The following is a 14,505-nucleotide window of genomic DNA, read 5'->3' on the forward strand; positions in this document are numbered from 1 at the left end:
ACTCCTTGGCCATTGTTAAGTGGTGACTCACCATTTGGCAATGGCCTAGAAGTACTCGGCCGGTAGCTCGTGGATTGTAAACCACTCGGCGCGGCTCGAAGCTCGAGAGAATTTTATCAATACATATCGTCGTGAAACCATGCATTCGTAAAGTACTTTCCTTTGTTTCATTAGCGCTCAGCACAGCACATAACTTACCAAAAGTTCTGAGGTAGTTAAGGTATTTTGTAGAGTTTTCTCTCAATTTCTTATAAACTGTAAAAAAAAAAAAAGGAAAAATGTTCTTGTTCCTCTCGATTAGTTAACATTAGAATCCTCTACTTTCGTTGCCAGCGATGGCGTCGGTATTATCTTTTCAGCAACAAATCGGAAAGCATCTCCTCGTCAGATTTCATTTCTTAACTGGTTCGCTCGAGGACACAACCAACTATTGCCACAAATCTTCTGCTCCGCGGTTGAGTCGCGAGCCCAGAGATTCAAAATACTGGCGTTTTGCAGAGACTGAACTGTAGGGCTAGGTCGCCGCGACGAAGTCTCCAGTGTTGAGAGCAGCCAAGTTGACGTTGTTGTTGCCTGCAGATTAAGGGTGTAGACGATGCGGGGAACGTTACAACTCGGTGTGACCAGCTCAGAGCCGATGCTCTTTCACGCCAGAGCATAGCGGCGCTGCGCGGTGCCCGGTGTCTTCTAATTAGAAGCTTCTAGCGAGTCAGCGGACGAGACGGCAGAGCAAAGTAGCCCGAGTGGCAGTGACTGGACGCCGGCGCCGCTTTGAGTGCGGCGTGACGGATGAGACCACCCCCACCGCCCCCGACCGCCTCCGTTAATGAAACATCAAAAGTGCGAGCCGACGGCGGCGCCGCGCACACTAATGGAGCCCCTCGGCCGGTCGCCAATGGAATTACGGGCGGGCCCCGGGCGCCATCAAAGGCCATCGGCTGGCGGCGGAGGGACCTAAGTGACTGGGCGAGCGCGCCGTCGCCAGCAGCAGGTGATAATCGACGGCATCGAACCGGGGGCGGCGAGATGCGCGCGCGCGGCGCAAATGCGATTTTCCGCCCCCGCGCCGCCCGCGGCGTACTTTAAAAATCGTTTTATTGAACGCTGCCCCGACGAGCGCCGACCGGCGGAACGGTTAACGAGAGTTAGGAGCTCCGGGCTTTTGCGCAGCTAAATGCATTGCACTCCACTCTGCGTCACGTGCCACGGCATAATTTGTACTCGTTAGTATCCAAAACTGCTCGTTAATGCCTTCCGAAGGCTGTCCTGTCGCATTTCCGAGCGTCCGACATCAGCAATTACTCCGGCATCAATTGTGCGGTGTGTTTCTTTCACAATTGCTGATACTTCTCCTATAAAAGCGTTAATCGTGCTGGTTTGTTCGGGTCAAAATGGGTATCAATTTCGTTTCTCATTATTTAAATGCCAAGATAACTTTATGAAATTCGGTAACTTTGTACGATAATGCTTGAACGGTACGCGTATAAAAATATTTTGAAATACAGGCTGTTTGAAAAAGAACTCCCTAGTTTTACTGTGTCCTAGTCGTCAACCGGATCCAACAAGTTTTAAGTTGAGTGTATTTTAATGGCTCTGAGCACTAAGCGACTTAACTTCTGAGGTCATCAGTGGCCAAGAACTTAGAACTAAGTAAACCTAACTAACCTAAGGACATCACACACAACCATGCCCGAGGCAGGATTCTGACCTGCGACCAGAGCGGTCTCTCGGCTCCAGACTGTAGCGCCTAGAACCGCACAACCACTCCGGCCGGCCATACACTATTCTAGTTTGTGGTGTTTGATTCATGAACTCTCCAGGTTTGGCTCCCCTGCAGTTGGCAAGTCTGCTTGATCTTGAGACGGCACCAGTGGTGTTTTTTTTCCTCCTTTCCCTCTTTTCAGTCCAGGCGTGCGTACAGTGCAGTGCAGAGCAACTCGGCAAAAATGTGTACTCCGCAACAGAAAGCGCAGTGTGTTATTTGCTTTCTTTTGGGCCCCCTTAAAAAATGTCGTGTACAGTGAAAAGATCAGAGAATCAATTATTTACGGGAAAGAATAGTCGCGGCGGTTGCGACAGCAACACCTGAAATGTTGATGAAAACTTGGCCAGAAGTTGAATATCTTCTCGACGTGTGCAGGGCAATGCATGGATCCCATGTTGTCGTCTACTAACATTAAACAAAACTTAAAGGTACTCTCTTTCATTATATATACTCACTGATGTAATTTTTCATTAATTTCCCCATTAAATTTATACTTAAAACTAGCGAGTTCTTTTTCAAACACACTCTATTTTAACTAGTTTGGTCTTAAACCTTAAACCTATCAGTACCAACCGCATTTTCCATAACGCGCATTATCAAATGACGGAGAGGGGACACTTTATGCTCATCCGAAAAAAAATTATTAATTGGTCAGAATTATATGAACAATATATTTTTAAAAATATACTGACATGTAATTATGGTCCAGGATCTGAAAATATCTTTTAGCATACTCTTAGCAATATCAATGCACACTCAACATGTAGTACCACCTACTTTATGACCACAACAGAAATATTTAAAAAATGCAAATATCGTTCATTATTGTTGTCTTTTACTCTCAACATACTTTTTTTAAGAGATATTAATGTGTTAAGTAAGGCTCTCGACCTGGCAGTGTTGAATACTACATTCATATGACAGTGTGGCATGTGCTACTGAGACTTAAGTTTTTGAATTAATTTCAATTGATAAATTTAAAACAGATACTGAATATCGTAGAAAAATTCATTACTTTATTCAAAATTTTGAAATATAAAGTACCTCGTCCAATTGGCAAAATGAGGGTTAACAGTGACATATGTAACGTTCGGATCGTAATGATCCGACGTAAATACGATTACTCTGAAGTCTAATAATTTTAGTTTCCTGTTACATTTTGTCATAATAGTGACTTTTATCGTTACAACTAAGTCTGAACCATCAATAAAGCCTTTGGTTTATAACAATGGGTTTGTCTCTTACTTTTTCCAAGAAATTGTTTAGAACCTCTCAGATATTCGAAATATTTTGAATCTTCATTGTCTCCGCTCAGTTTGCGTTGTGACACCATCGCAATTACATTATTGTCTGAGGTTGAATTGGAAGAATTAATAAATGCCTCAACAGATGAAAGAACAGGTACAGAGTTTGAAGATCGCGCCAGTAATGCATCTGAAAGTAAGCGTCCTGCTGAAAGTGACTGCAGCCCGTAGACTGTACAAAATAGTGTACAGTCTTTTCTTTCTAAAGATGGGAATACAGATCGGCAATTACACTCACCAGCACAATTTAGCTGCCTATCAGCTCCGACTGTCGTCAACACTGCCCCAGCAGTCACCACGTATGCAACCAGCAGAGTAAGTGAAGAAAAATGTTCATTTGAAGTAGTATGTTATACAGCGCTTCAAAATGATGTAACAGATTTGTCAAATATTGACGAGCCGTGAGTGGATGGTAAACAACGGACAAAATTGGATGATTCTGTTTTTCAAGTCCACATAGGACTTTTGTTCCATGCAGGTGATTTCGTGTACAGATCATATGGAAAATCTACAACAAGTTCTAGTGATAATGAGACGGCGCGGAACGCAGTTCGAATACTCAAGTCCGTCGAAACATTCTGTGAGATATCACTTGTGTTGTGTTGTGATAAGAAATCCAATAGAGCAAAAATATGTCGTACTCATAAACTTGCTGCAATCTGTAGTGCAGTGTGGTTACAATTAAACTTTCGCCTCTGGAGCTTGTGCAGAAGGGAAACAACCGCATGGGTACTCAAGTTCATAGGAATGATGTTCAGACTGTGCGCTGCAGGATTTGTCGCGGAACTGAACTTTTGGCAGAACATTGCGACCGATGTTTATAGAAATGTTGTGACTATTATGGAAAATAGGTCCCGTATCTGTGTCAGTGAAGCCTGGAAATAGCCGTCTTAACATAATTTACTATAAAAAAATTTAATGTAAAAACTTTTAATGCCTAGCCGCAGTTTTCATGGGGTCTAGTTTCGATTGCTTTCTACAACCACCTTCAGTTCGTCCAAATCGTATAAAAAAAAAAGAGATGAATATGCATTGAAAACATCGTCATTAGCTATAGTTGTGCAATGACATGCATATATATTATGGTGCAGCAAGACTATGACAGTATACAGTTGAAAGCTTCATCGGGAGCGAGCCACACTGTAAACCATAACCTCACAAGATTCACGTAATAAAGAAGGAAAATCGCCAGTTGCGTTAGTAAAATTGGATCAAATGCAATTAACGGGCATTTGATGCAATTATTGCTAATGCAACTGGCGATTTTCCTTCTTTGTTGCCTCCATCTAGTGCGGTTACGATTTGCAGAATGGCTCTCTCACGATGAAGCTTTTAGCTACATACTGCCGTAGTCTTGTTGGCCCATAGTACGAGTGTGTGGCTGTACCTAATGGTGATGATTTCGATGCATATTCAACTCTTTTTTTTACGATCTGAACGAACTGATGGTTGGGGAAAGCAACGGAAACTAGTCGTCATGCTTTGATTATATAATGAATATTGCGGTCCAGGCAATTAAAGGTTATTTACATTAAAACATTTTTATTTAATAAATATCTGTATCGCTTTGAAATGTAGTGCACATTCAATAAAAGTTACTTGGCCTGCCAAAATAAATGGTAACTTAGCTTCTAAAGTCCCCTGGTATGTGCTTGGATATGCTACCTAGACTGTGATTAAAATTACACTGAAATTGTCGTCTGTCACTTGCCACTACAGTTTTGCCGTATCGGCTGTCGTTCGGTTATGGGCGATTCATAAACACAGCTGGTTATTTCACAATTTTGTTACATCTTGTCAGCGGCCGCCGTTAGGCGTTGCTGGAACGCGGGATGCTCCGTTGACAAGTAGTTTTAAGCGATTAACGACTAAACTGCGGCAGACGATGCTTTTTGCAGCCCTTAGTTGAAACTCGTGTCATAACCTAACTGCAACTCGTGATGTGCAATATACCCAAGAAAACAGCGGTCAACAACCTGCCAAAGAAGTGTTACTCAGTCTCGCTTGTCTTCATGGCCATTATAGCTAACCGATGTGGTGGTTCAGATGGGTGTGAACACTATAGGACTTAACATCGGAGGTTATCAGTCCCCTAGAACATCACACACATGCATGCCCGAGGCAGGATTCGAACCTGCGACCGTAGAGGTGGCGCGGTTCCAGACTGAAGCACCTAGAACCGCTCGGCCGCACCGGCTGGCTATAGCTAACCCCTACGAGCAAAATTAAGATAGAAAAATGTCAGTTTCAGCGATAACACCAAACTGTAGTTTCTCGCTTTCATTGGCTGCCTGGAACTGTCCTTACACTGGCTACACCATCTGACGCGTTACCAACCGATGAGCAGTCCTGGTTGGCACTCGATTACAGTTTATAGGGGACAGAGGCAGATTCCAAATAACAAAATAATGAGGAAGAAAAATAAGAGCAAATAAAAACGACAATATGATGATGAAAATTATGCAGCAAATGGTTAGAAATTTAAAATATTTAAACCAATTCAATGAATAAATATAATAATCAAAGTTATTTTGGTAAATATTTTTTAAAAAAGTTCCAAACCGACTAAGGAGATCTGAAGCCACGACCTTCTACCATCTGGAACGCATCTTAATCACTACGCTACACCACCAGTCTCCGATGCACAATTATATTTTTGATTTTTTTCGGTTCCGAATCTCGGGACTGCCACTTTTATTTCGTATTTGATCAGACACGGTAACCACATAAAAAACAACTATACCAACGATGTACGTACGTTACTGCAGACAACTGAGCCAGCAAAGGTGCTGCCGTCACAAGCCGCTATTTTACTGCGTCAGACTTCCACCCTACGGACGTCATGCACCGTCTCTGCGACTCCGACCACACCACGGTAGCAGCCACTGTTGTGTTATTAACTCTACACCCACCGCTGTACTGGAGAACCCATCTCACATGCAGCACTGGAGGCAACAGTGCCCGTTCGGTAACGTTATCGTAACTACGGCTTCCTCTACAGTCCATTTCCCGATCCATCTGCCTTTCTCATTTCTCGTCTGGTAATTCCCAACATTATTTTAGTAATTACGAGTTTGAGATCTACCTTCATGTTCATTTTGAGCCTACACGAATGTAATACGCAGATCCACAATTTCACACTTTTCGTGGGCACACTCAGCCTTAAAATCTTTCAGCTAGTGTCAGTCCTAGAAGCACAGCTCCTAGACTTCCCTTCAGCGTCTGAGGTTACCAATTAACAATTTGAAGGAAACGTTTATTTCTCACTTGTGACGAGATAGAGCACTGAACGGGTATCAAAAATTAATATGGTTGATACCTGTGTTGTCAGTGTAAAATGTGTGTTACACGAAAACACGTAGCTATGTGCCATATATCGTGTGTGTACCTGTACTGGCGCACTTCAGCTTTGCCAACTCTTTTTTTTAATCAGTTACTGGAGCGACAAAACAGGTGAACGTCATAAGAACTTCTTTCCTTAAAGACTTCAAAAACGCGGCTTCCCAAAACTTCGTTAATTACTGTATTACTTAAAAAGGATGTGAAACTTCGATGTTTACAAAAGGTAATAAAAACAAGTTAGAGGCTGCCGCAATTAGATTCTTAGTAAACGAATGTACCCTTTCACATAAAATTTCAAACGAAAACAAGTAAGGCAAGAACTAACAATAAATTCTTTGGAAGGAAAAGCTCTGAACTATAGAAATTACTGGAGACAGCATGTTGCCAGAATGCCGAAGGAGAGGATCCAAAGAAGAGCGTTGTAGTAAGGAAGATTTGCAGGAAGACCAAAGAAATTATAGTCAGATAAGTTTTGAAGCCGAAACAGGCAACATTGTCTAATCCATGGGTGCAGGAGGAGGACAAGAAATGGATTTACGTATTTCAGCAGCAAACGTTACTGACTTTGTTTCCGTGTATTCCAGTGAATTTTTGTGATTACTATACGTCAAAGGTTTGTAAAGATGCCACGACCATTCACCAAACCAGTGCAAACATTTCTCATTTACTAAATATTACTTTCAGTTTTTCAGGGCTGATGCTACAACTTTATTTCGAAATTGTTTGATATTGAACAGACGAAAAAAAAATTTCTTATTACTGTGTTGTCACCTCCAAGTACGGAATATTACAATTTTCTTCGACAAGAAGACGTCTTTGCATCCGATGCCGGGTGAAGGCAGCCAGTTGTTATCAAATGAGCGACAAGTTCCATCGACGTAATTTCAAACTTAAATAACTCGTCTAAAAATATACGTTGCGCCGCCATCTTGGTCTCGTTTTAAAGAGGAAATATGAGGCTTTTTCCTAGTTCCGTTTCATCATTTTTGTCGGTTGGATGCCGTGAATTCCACATGCAGAAATTCATTCCATGTTTTTCGACGTTACACGTTTGGTGTATGTGTGTGTGTGTGTGTGTGTGTGTGTGTGTGTGTGTGTGTGTGTGTGTGTGTGCGTGAATTTGAAAAATCTTTGGTTTTTACTAAATGCTACATATGAGTATAACGTACGACAGGATATACAAAAATCAGGCACGAATGCGTACAGCACAATAATCTAAATAGAATAACACAATAATCTAAATATAACAACACGGATAACGGCTGATGTGGAGCGAAAACCAACGGACTAGACTATCTCAGCACACTGGCGAACAAGGTGGCATCTGACGGCCTGGTTCACGTCCAAATCATCATATACATGATCTTTCAAGTTAACATCCCTTTTCCTCAACACATATTAATCTTACGGGGATAATGAGGTATCGTTAGAAAGGTTTCTAACAGGCTTCTGATACTGCATACCGATTTCGTTCTAAGACTTACTGTTTGTGGAAAATTTTTGTATAAAAGAGACTTTTAACTAGCATAGGCAAAAGGGCGCGTCAGGTGCCCAGCTTCATACCCATATTTTACGAATTTAACTTATTAATCATGAATAAGAGACTCCCTTTTCATATTATCTTGTTACAGACATCATTTTGCTTCTTTTAAAGTACTTATTAATTGGGTAATTTGTACACGATATTGTCATAGACAATAACCGCAACGACTAGTCGATTATTTCTGCCCGTGGTACGAATTGACTTTGCTAGACGAGTATGCTTTACGAAACGACAAACATATTTCTCATTATCGCCGTGAACTGCGATTTATCTATTGCCTAACGTGCTAAACGAAACTGAAAATGTTTGCCGAGTTAAAGGTTATGTGGCCCTGCTGAATGTCCCCGACCTCTGCCAGTCGTACAAGCCGGGACAAACATTTCGAACACAAAACACATTTTTGGTCACAAGGAAATACATATATACAACGATGTATCATGAACTGATGATTATCATTTCACGTCGCTCGATTCATTATTAGAGATGTTTTCTCTTCATTCCCACAACTACCCTTATCCCAATAACTACACTTATTCCAAGTACTGTCATTACGCCGGCCGCTATAGCCGAGCGTTTCTAGGCCCTTCAGTCTGAAACCGCGCGACCGCTACGGTCCCAAGTTCAAATCGTGCCTCGGGCATGGATGTGTATGATGTCCTTATGTTAGTTGGGCTTAAGTAATTCTTAGGGGACTAATGACCTCATATGTTAAGTCCCATAGTGTTCAGAGCCATTTGAACAATTCTGAACAGTCATTACTTAAAAATATAGAATTCCGGAAGTATCGTATGGGACCCCTGGTTTGGATTCGTTACTGGTGAGGTCGAGATTACATGGAACTCATTCGTCAAACCAGGTATACCACCCAAAAGGGGACTGCACCTCTATAACAGATTGTTTAATCGTTTAAAATGCTGATAGACGAAGAAAAACTTACCATCATCTTGACATAAAAGAACTATGGGTTTACTGTGAATAGTTTCCGATTACGAAATTTTGCACCTTGTTCTGCGTTAAGTACCAGCCCTCTCCGCATCCTTTTAGGAACTGAAAGTGTACGAGACTATTGGTAGCACTGATTCATTGTATCAGCCTCACATCAACCAAAGTGACATTTGCCTCCTGGACCATCCAGCCGGCTCAGCACGTTAATGTTTTCGGTGTGTTGTCGGGTGTTCATACAAACAGTCTAATTCATTTTGACACTCAACATTTTCCTGAATAACCTTATAGTCTTCTTCAAGTGCTTTGAGTGATGGTCGCCATGTGGAGTCCTCTGAGATTATGACATATTGTTGGTGTTACTCTCTAGTCACACTTGAGAATCGGTCCACACGTAAACACTCGTACCGCGTCTGTCCAGAATATCTCGAACCTGGATTAACAAAAAATAGAATAACCTTAAAATAATGGGTTTAATGCTTCAGCTGTTTTACATAGTGTCCCCCACTTGAGTACAACGCACGGACCATGTGAAACTTTCAGAAAACTCCTTCTTAAGGATATTGCTCAACTCGCGAGTTACGTTTCCATGAACGCCGGTTATGTCGTAAAAACTTTGACCTTTTATGCGAATTTCTGCACTTTTATCAAGTTCCAGCATAATGTAAGAGCGAGGACCAGCAACTTGGAATACTAATTTTTTTTCTGTCACAGTCGCATTCAAAAAATTTTATTTGTGATGACCTTGTCCACTATCAAACTATACTCTTCGTTGTAAATGTTAACGTACATGAAACTTCCTGGCAGATCAGAACTGTGTGCAGAACCAAGACTCGACTTCGGGATGGCTTAGCCATGTCTCCGCAAATCCTTTCTTCCAGGAGTGCTAGTTCTGCAAGGTTCGCAAGAGAGCTTCTGTGAATTTTGGAAGGTAGGAGACGAGATACTGGCAGAAGTAAAGCTGTGAGGAGGGGTGTGAGTCGTGCTTGAGTAGCTCAGTTGGTAGAACACTTGCCTGCGAAAGGCAAAGATCCCGAGTTCGAGTCTCGGTTCGGCACACAGTTCTAATCTGCCAGGAAGTTTCATACCAGCGCACCTTCCGCTGCAGAGTTGAAATCTCATTTTGTTAACGTACATTTCCATCAGTGCAAACATTTACCATAGCCATAACTGGGATTTTTACATACGTACAGTAAGGCAATTACTGGTTCCTGAACAACCTCTACTATGCTGTACATATGCAAAAATACCACTTACAACTATGGTATAGATGTGTGCACTGGTGGAAATGTGCGTTAACATGTACAACAAAAGCTATGGTTTGAGAACGGATAATGAAGTCGTAAACTGGTCATCAAAAATAAAAATTTTGAATGCAAGTGTGACACAAGCTGAAGAAAAAAATTAAATTTCTGTGCTTTTTCGTTTTGTGGTAGCCCTGTTGATAACGCCATGTCTCGTCACCCGTGATGATATTTTCCCAGTAAGGGATTGTCCACTTCTGCGTCTTAACCAATTTACGGCGGACGGTCCACGAGCCTTTGTTTTTGTTTGGCAGCCAAGGCGTTAGGAACAAACATTGTACACACTTTTCTCTTCTTCAGAACGTTCTGGAGAATGTATTGAATACGTTACTTTAGAAATGTGGCACCATTGTGATTTGCGACACAACAACGGTGACACAGCACGGCCGCTCCTCAGCACTCAACACCCCTGTTCACAAATGACTGGTCGAATGCACTCTGTTGTTTACAGTTCTTAGTTCAAACTGCTGCCGTAGTTACTGCGCTAGCGTCGCTTATACAGCAGGATAAAATCAGTATCGGAACTTATTGAACGGACGCTGCACACTTACGAAACATGGCTCAAAATTTTTAATTTTTCTCGCAAACAATGAATACTGGTCCAGGAACAAATTGAAAACGTTCCAGTCAACCATTTCCGACCATCGTTCTCTGGAGGTGTCATTTGGTTAACCCTAGATTACTAAACCTCGCTACGGTCGCAGTAGTGTAGAAAACAGGACATAACGTATTTTATTTGTTATATAACACACCACTGGAGATCTAATAATTGCAATTAACTAACGCACAGCCTATAAATTTTGACTTCCTTTGAATAAATTTGGCGTAGTACGATTTACGGTGGATTAACAGAAATGTATCATTTTCCGCATTTTAGTGTTCTAGAGTTCAGAAATGAGTGCAGGAACTGGAAATCTCAACTGGGAACATCCCCTTTTCCCTACCCTCAGCAGGCCATCCTGCTCTCTCTGGCAGAAAACATGAAAAAAAAACTGGTAGCGAAACCACATCAGGTAAAGTTGTTACATACCGCAAAGCCTCTTGTTGAGAGTCGGTCACTAATTCTTCTTAGTCCGCAATGAATATGTGTAGACGTAGTGAACGCATAAAATTCGCTTCTTTGTATCATTCAGGTTACGATCAGCAGATACTTCACACACTATCTTATGTGTGCTTCTGGTGGTGATGGTGACATTGTTGAAACTGAATTACTGTATCTTACCTCTCCGGAGAAATAACTATTTTTAAATAAAAGGAGTTCTCAACGAATCTGCCTCCGATTACCACCTATTCTAGTGAGTTCACGTCAGTAATCAAGGTCTCTTTATCGAATTAACAATAAACACTGTACGAGAAGAGGCGTCCATATTGAATTAATTATTTTCTAGGGTTTGTACACCATATGAGCCGTCAAGGAGTCACTACAGACGATGATCACAGAATGCTTATTGAAAAGCCACAGAAGCAAGTAGAAAGCTATGGCACAGACATTGAACGACGTAATACAGACAAATGTAACGTCTGTATACAGTCAGTGGGTTACCTAGCGAAATGGCGCAGTGCTAAGACATTGGACTCGCCATCGGGAGGCCTGCGATTCGAATCTCAGTCCCGCCATTGAGGTTTAGATTTTCCATTGTACCACTCAATTTGATAAATAACGATGGTTCCTTTCAAAACGACACTATCGATTTCTTGTTCCATTCATACCCAACCCCAACATGTGCTCCGTCCTTAAATACCTTGTCATTGACGGCACGCTAAACAAGGATTTTTTAGTAAAATATGTAAACCACCGGCAAACTTTATTACGTAAATTTGTAAATATGAGGTTTATTATTGACATTCTAAATGGCGGTACAAGACTCTCGATTTGCAGGATTTATTTATTCAAGAGAAAGAGTTTCTCAAATTGAGCAAGTAAATAACGCTTCGGTCCACCTCCGAGCCTTACGCGAACGGCCATTCGTCTTGGCATTGACTGACAGTTACTGAATGTCCTCTTGGGGGATATCGCGCCGAAATTTATCCTACTGGCAAGTTAGATCGTAAAAATCCCAAACAGGTTGGTGGGGCCCAGCCAACAGTGCTCCAAACGTTCTCAATTGGAAAGAGATCCGACTACTTTGCTGATCAAGGTAGGGTTTGTCAAGTAGGAAGGCCAGCATTATCTCACTGATATGTAAGCCGAGGACGGTTTGCCGATAAGGGCAACAAAACGGAGCGTAGAATATCGTCGACGTACCGTTTAGCTGCAATGGTGCCCCGGATGGCAACCAAAGGGACCCTTCTATGAAATGAAATTGCAACCCAGATTACCATTCCTGACAATAGGACCAAATAGTTGGCGATAGTCAGACTGATATCCCACAAGACAATTCTACTCCAGTTAAAGAGATACCCCGACGAATGGCGTGCCAGACACCACTGCAAAAGGACTTGTTGGTGTACGGAGGTCTATGGTAGTCGGCGCAAGGGACGCCATGAGCTAAGGCTCCTTTCTGTAACCCGCCTATTGATGGTTCGTCTCTTCATCGAAGCATCTGTTGCACGTTGATCGATGGTAATGACGAATCCGGGGCTCTGAGTGCCTCTCTGATGATTACTCGGTGCTCACGTTCTGTCGTCTCTCTAGGTCGACCGTTTACTTCTTGAGCTGTTCAAATGGTTCAAATGGCTCTGAGCACTATGGGACTTAACTTCTGAGGTCATCAGTTCCCTAGAACGTAGAACTACTTAAACCTAACTAACCTAAGGACATCACATAATTCCATGCCCAAGGCAGGTATCGAACCTGCGACCGTAGCGGTCGCGCAGTTCCAGACTGTAGCGCCTAGAACCGCTCGGCCACCCCGGCCGGCTCTTGAGCTGTGTTCGACCATGTTTCACCCATTCCTGCCAACGTCGTGGAATAGTGGCATCGCCCTATTCAAATGTCGAGCGATTCGCCGATTACCCCAACCGGCTTCTTTGAGCCGAACTACATGTTCTCTCACTATTCCTGACATCTGCGTATGTTGTTCACGCGCCTCTCTGCGAGGCATATTTAGTGTCCAACAGGGTACACGGAATGGTATCGACATGTTCCCTGTGTACTACCCTTGCCAATTGCGCTATGAAATTGCGGTACAGCGTCACACTATTCGTCCATCAGCGGCCAAAGTTTACAATTTTGCATTTTCGATTGATGTAGATTATCAATACAACACACATGCTACAATGAGACGAAGAGGTTAGCGCAAGAGAGGAGTTCGTGTCGGGACGAATCAAGCCAGTCAGAAGACTGATGACTCAAATTGGGGTTATTTATTTAATCAGACAGAAAAAATGCAAAGTAAACAACTTCTCCACAGAATTGGCGCTCTAGCCGGGACGCAATCCATGTAACCATTTGTCTGCGTCAAGAGTAAATCTAATCTTAAAATGGCGAATGTTTTTTAACCATCGGCATGCTTCCATACCATTTATCACGTACGTAAAATATCATCGTTTCTATGTTGTTTATTTAGTGAATAACGGAGTAAAGATCCATTTAAAAGGGATTTGCACCACTGACGAAAAACCCCATAAGGGAATACATTTAGGCCCACAGGGAGTCGTCGAGGCAAAATTTCGAGACGCTAGAGCAACAACAACCTATCTGACCACAAACTGACACTGCAGATTGTTCTGACAGCCTTTTCTTTCTAAGGTGACAGTATCATTTCTGATTGCACAATGTTCTCGTAAAATATGACACTACAAAATATAATAGAGTCAGAATAGGAAAAATACTGAGAAATAACGAGACGCGTTTGAAATTCGCTAAGAATGTTAATACTGCGGTAATGAATAGCTCAATAGGCATTGCAGTTGAAGAGGAATGGGCATCTTTAAAAAGAGCAGCCACGGATGTTGGAATGATGAACATAGGTAAAAAGGAAGGTAAATGCGGAAAAAACGTTAGGTAACAGATGAAATAATTCAACTGATCGACAAAAGAAAGGAGTACTAAAATGTTCATAAAAAAACAGGAATACTACAACATACATCCCTTAGGAATGAAATAAATAGCAAATGCAGGGCAGCCATGGCGACCTGGATGCAGGGAAAATGCGAAGAAATCTAAAAAGGAATGATCGTCGGGAGGATTGATTCTTCAGTTAGAAAAGTCAAATCAACCTTCGAAGAAATTGAAAGGAAGGGTGTTAACATTAAGAGTGCAATAGGAGTTGCACTGTTAAACACAAAGGGGAGAGGATATTGGTTGAAAGAATGCACTGACGACTTGTCGATTAGACAGAAGAGTAATAGGGATGACATAAG

General features: G+C 42.1%; 1 protein-coding gene across 1 annotated transcript in view; it reads left to right on the top strand.

The window, feature by feature from the left end:
- Window positions 1-789: 789 nt before the first annotated feature.
- Window positions 790-14,505, top strand: part of LOC124795618 (Down syndrome cell adhesion molecule-like protein Dscam2) — a 594,927-nt gene continuing 581,211 nt past the window's right edge. Inside the window, exon 1 of the mRNA XM_047259690.1 lies at window positions 790-991. Coding sequence (XP_047115646.1) covers window positions 790-991 — 202 coding nt within the window. The remainder of the gene's footprint in view (window positions 992-14,505) is intronic.

Source organism: Schistocerca piceifrons, chromosome 4 (assembly GCF_021461385.2).
Source record: "Schistocerca piceifrons isolate TAMUIC-IGC-003096 chromosome 4, iqSchPice1.1, whole genome shotgun sequence".
Classification (NCBI taxonomy): domain Eukaryota; kingdom Metazoa; phylum Arthropoda; class Insecta; order Orthoptera; family Acrididae; genus Schistocerca; species Schistocerca piceifrons.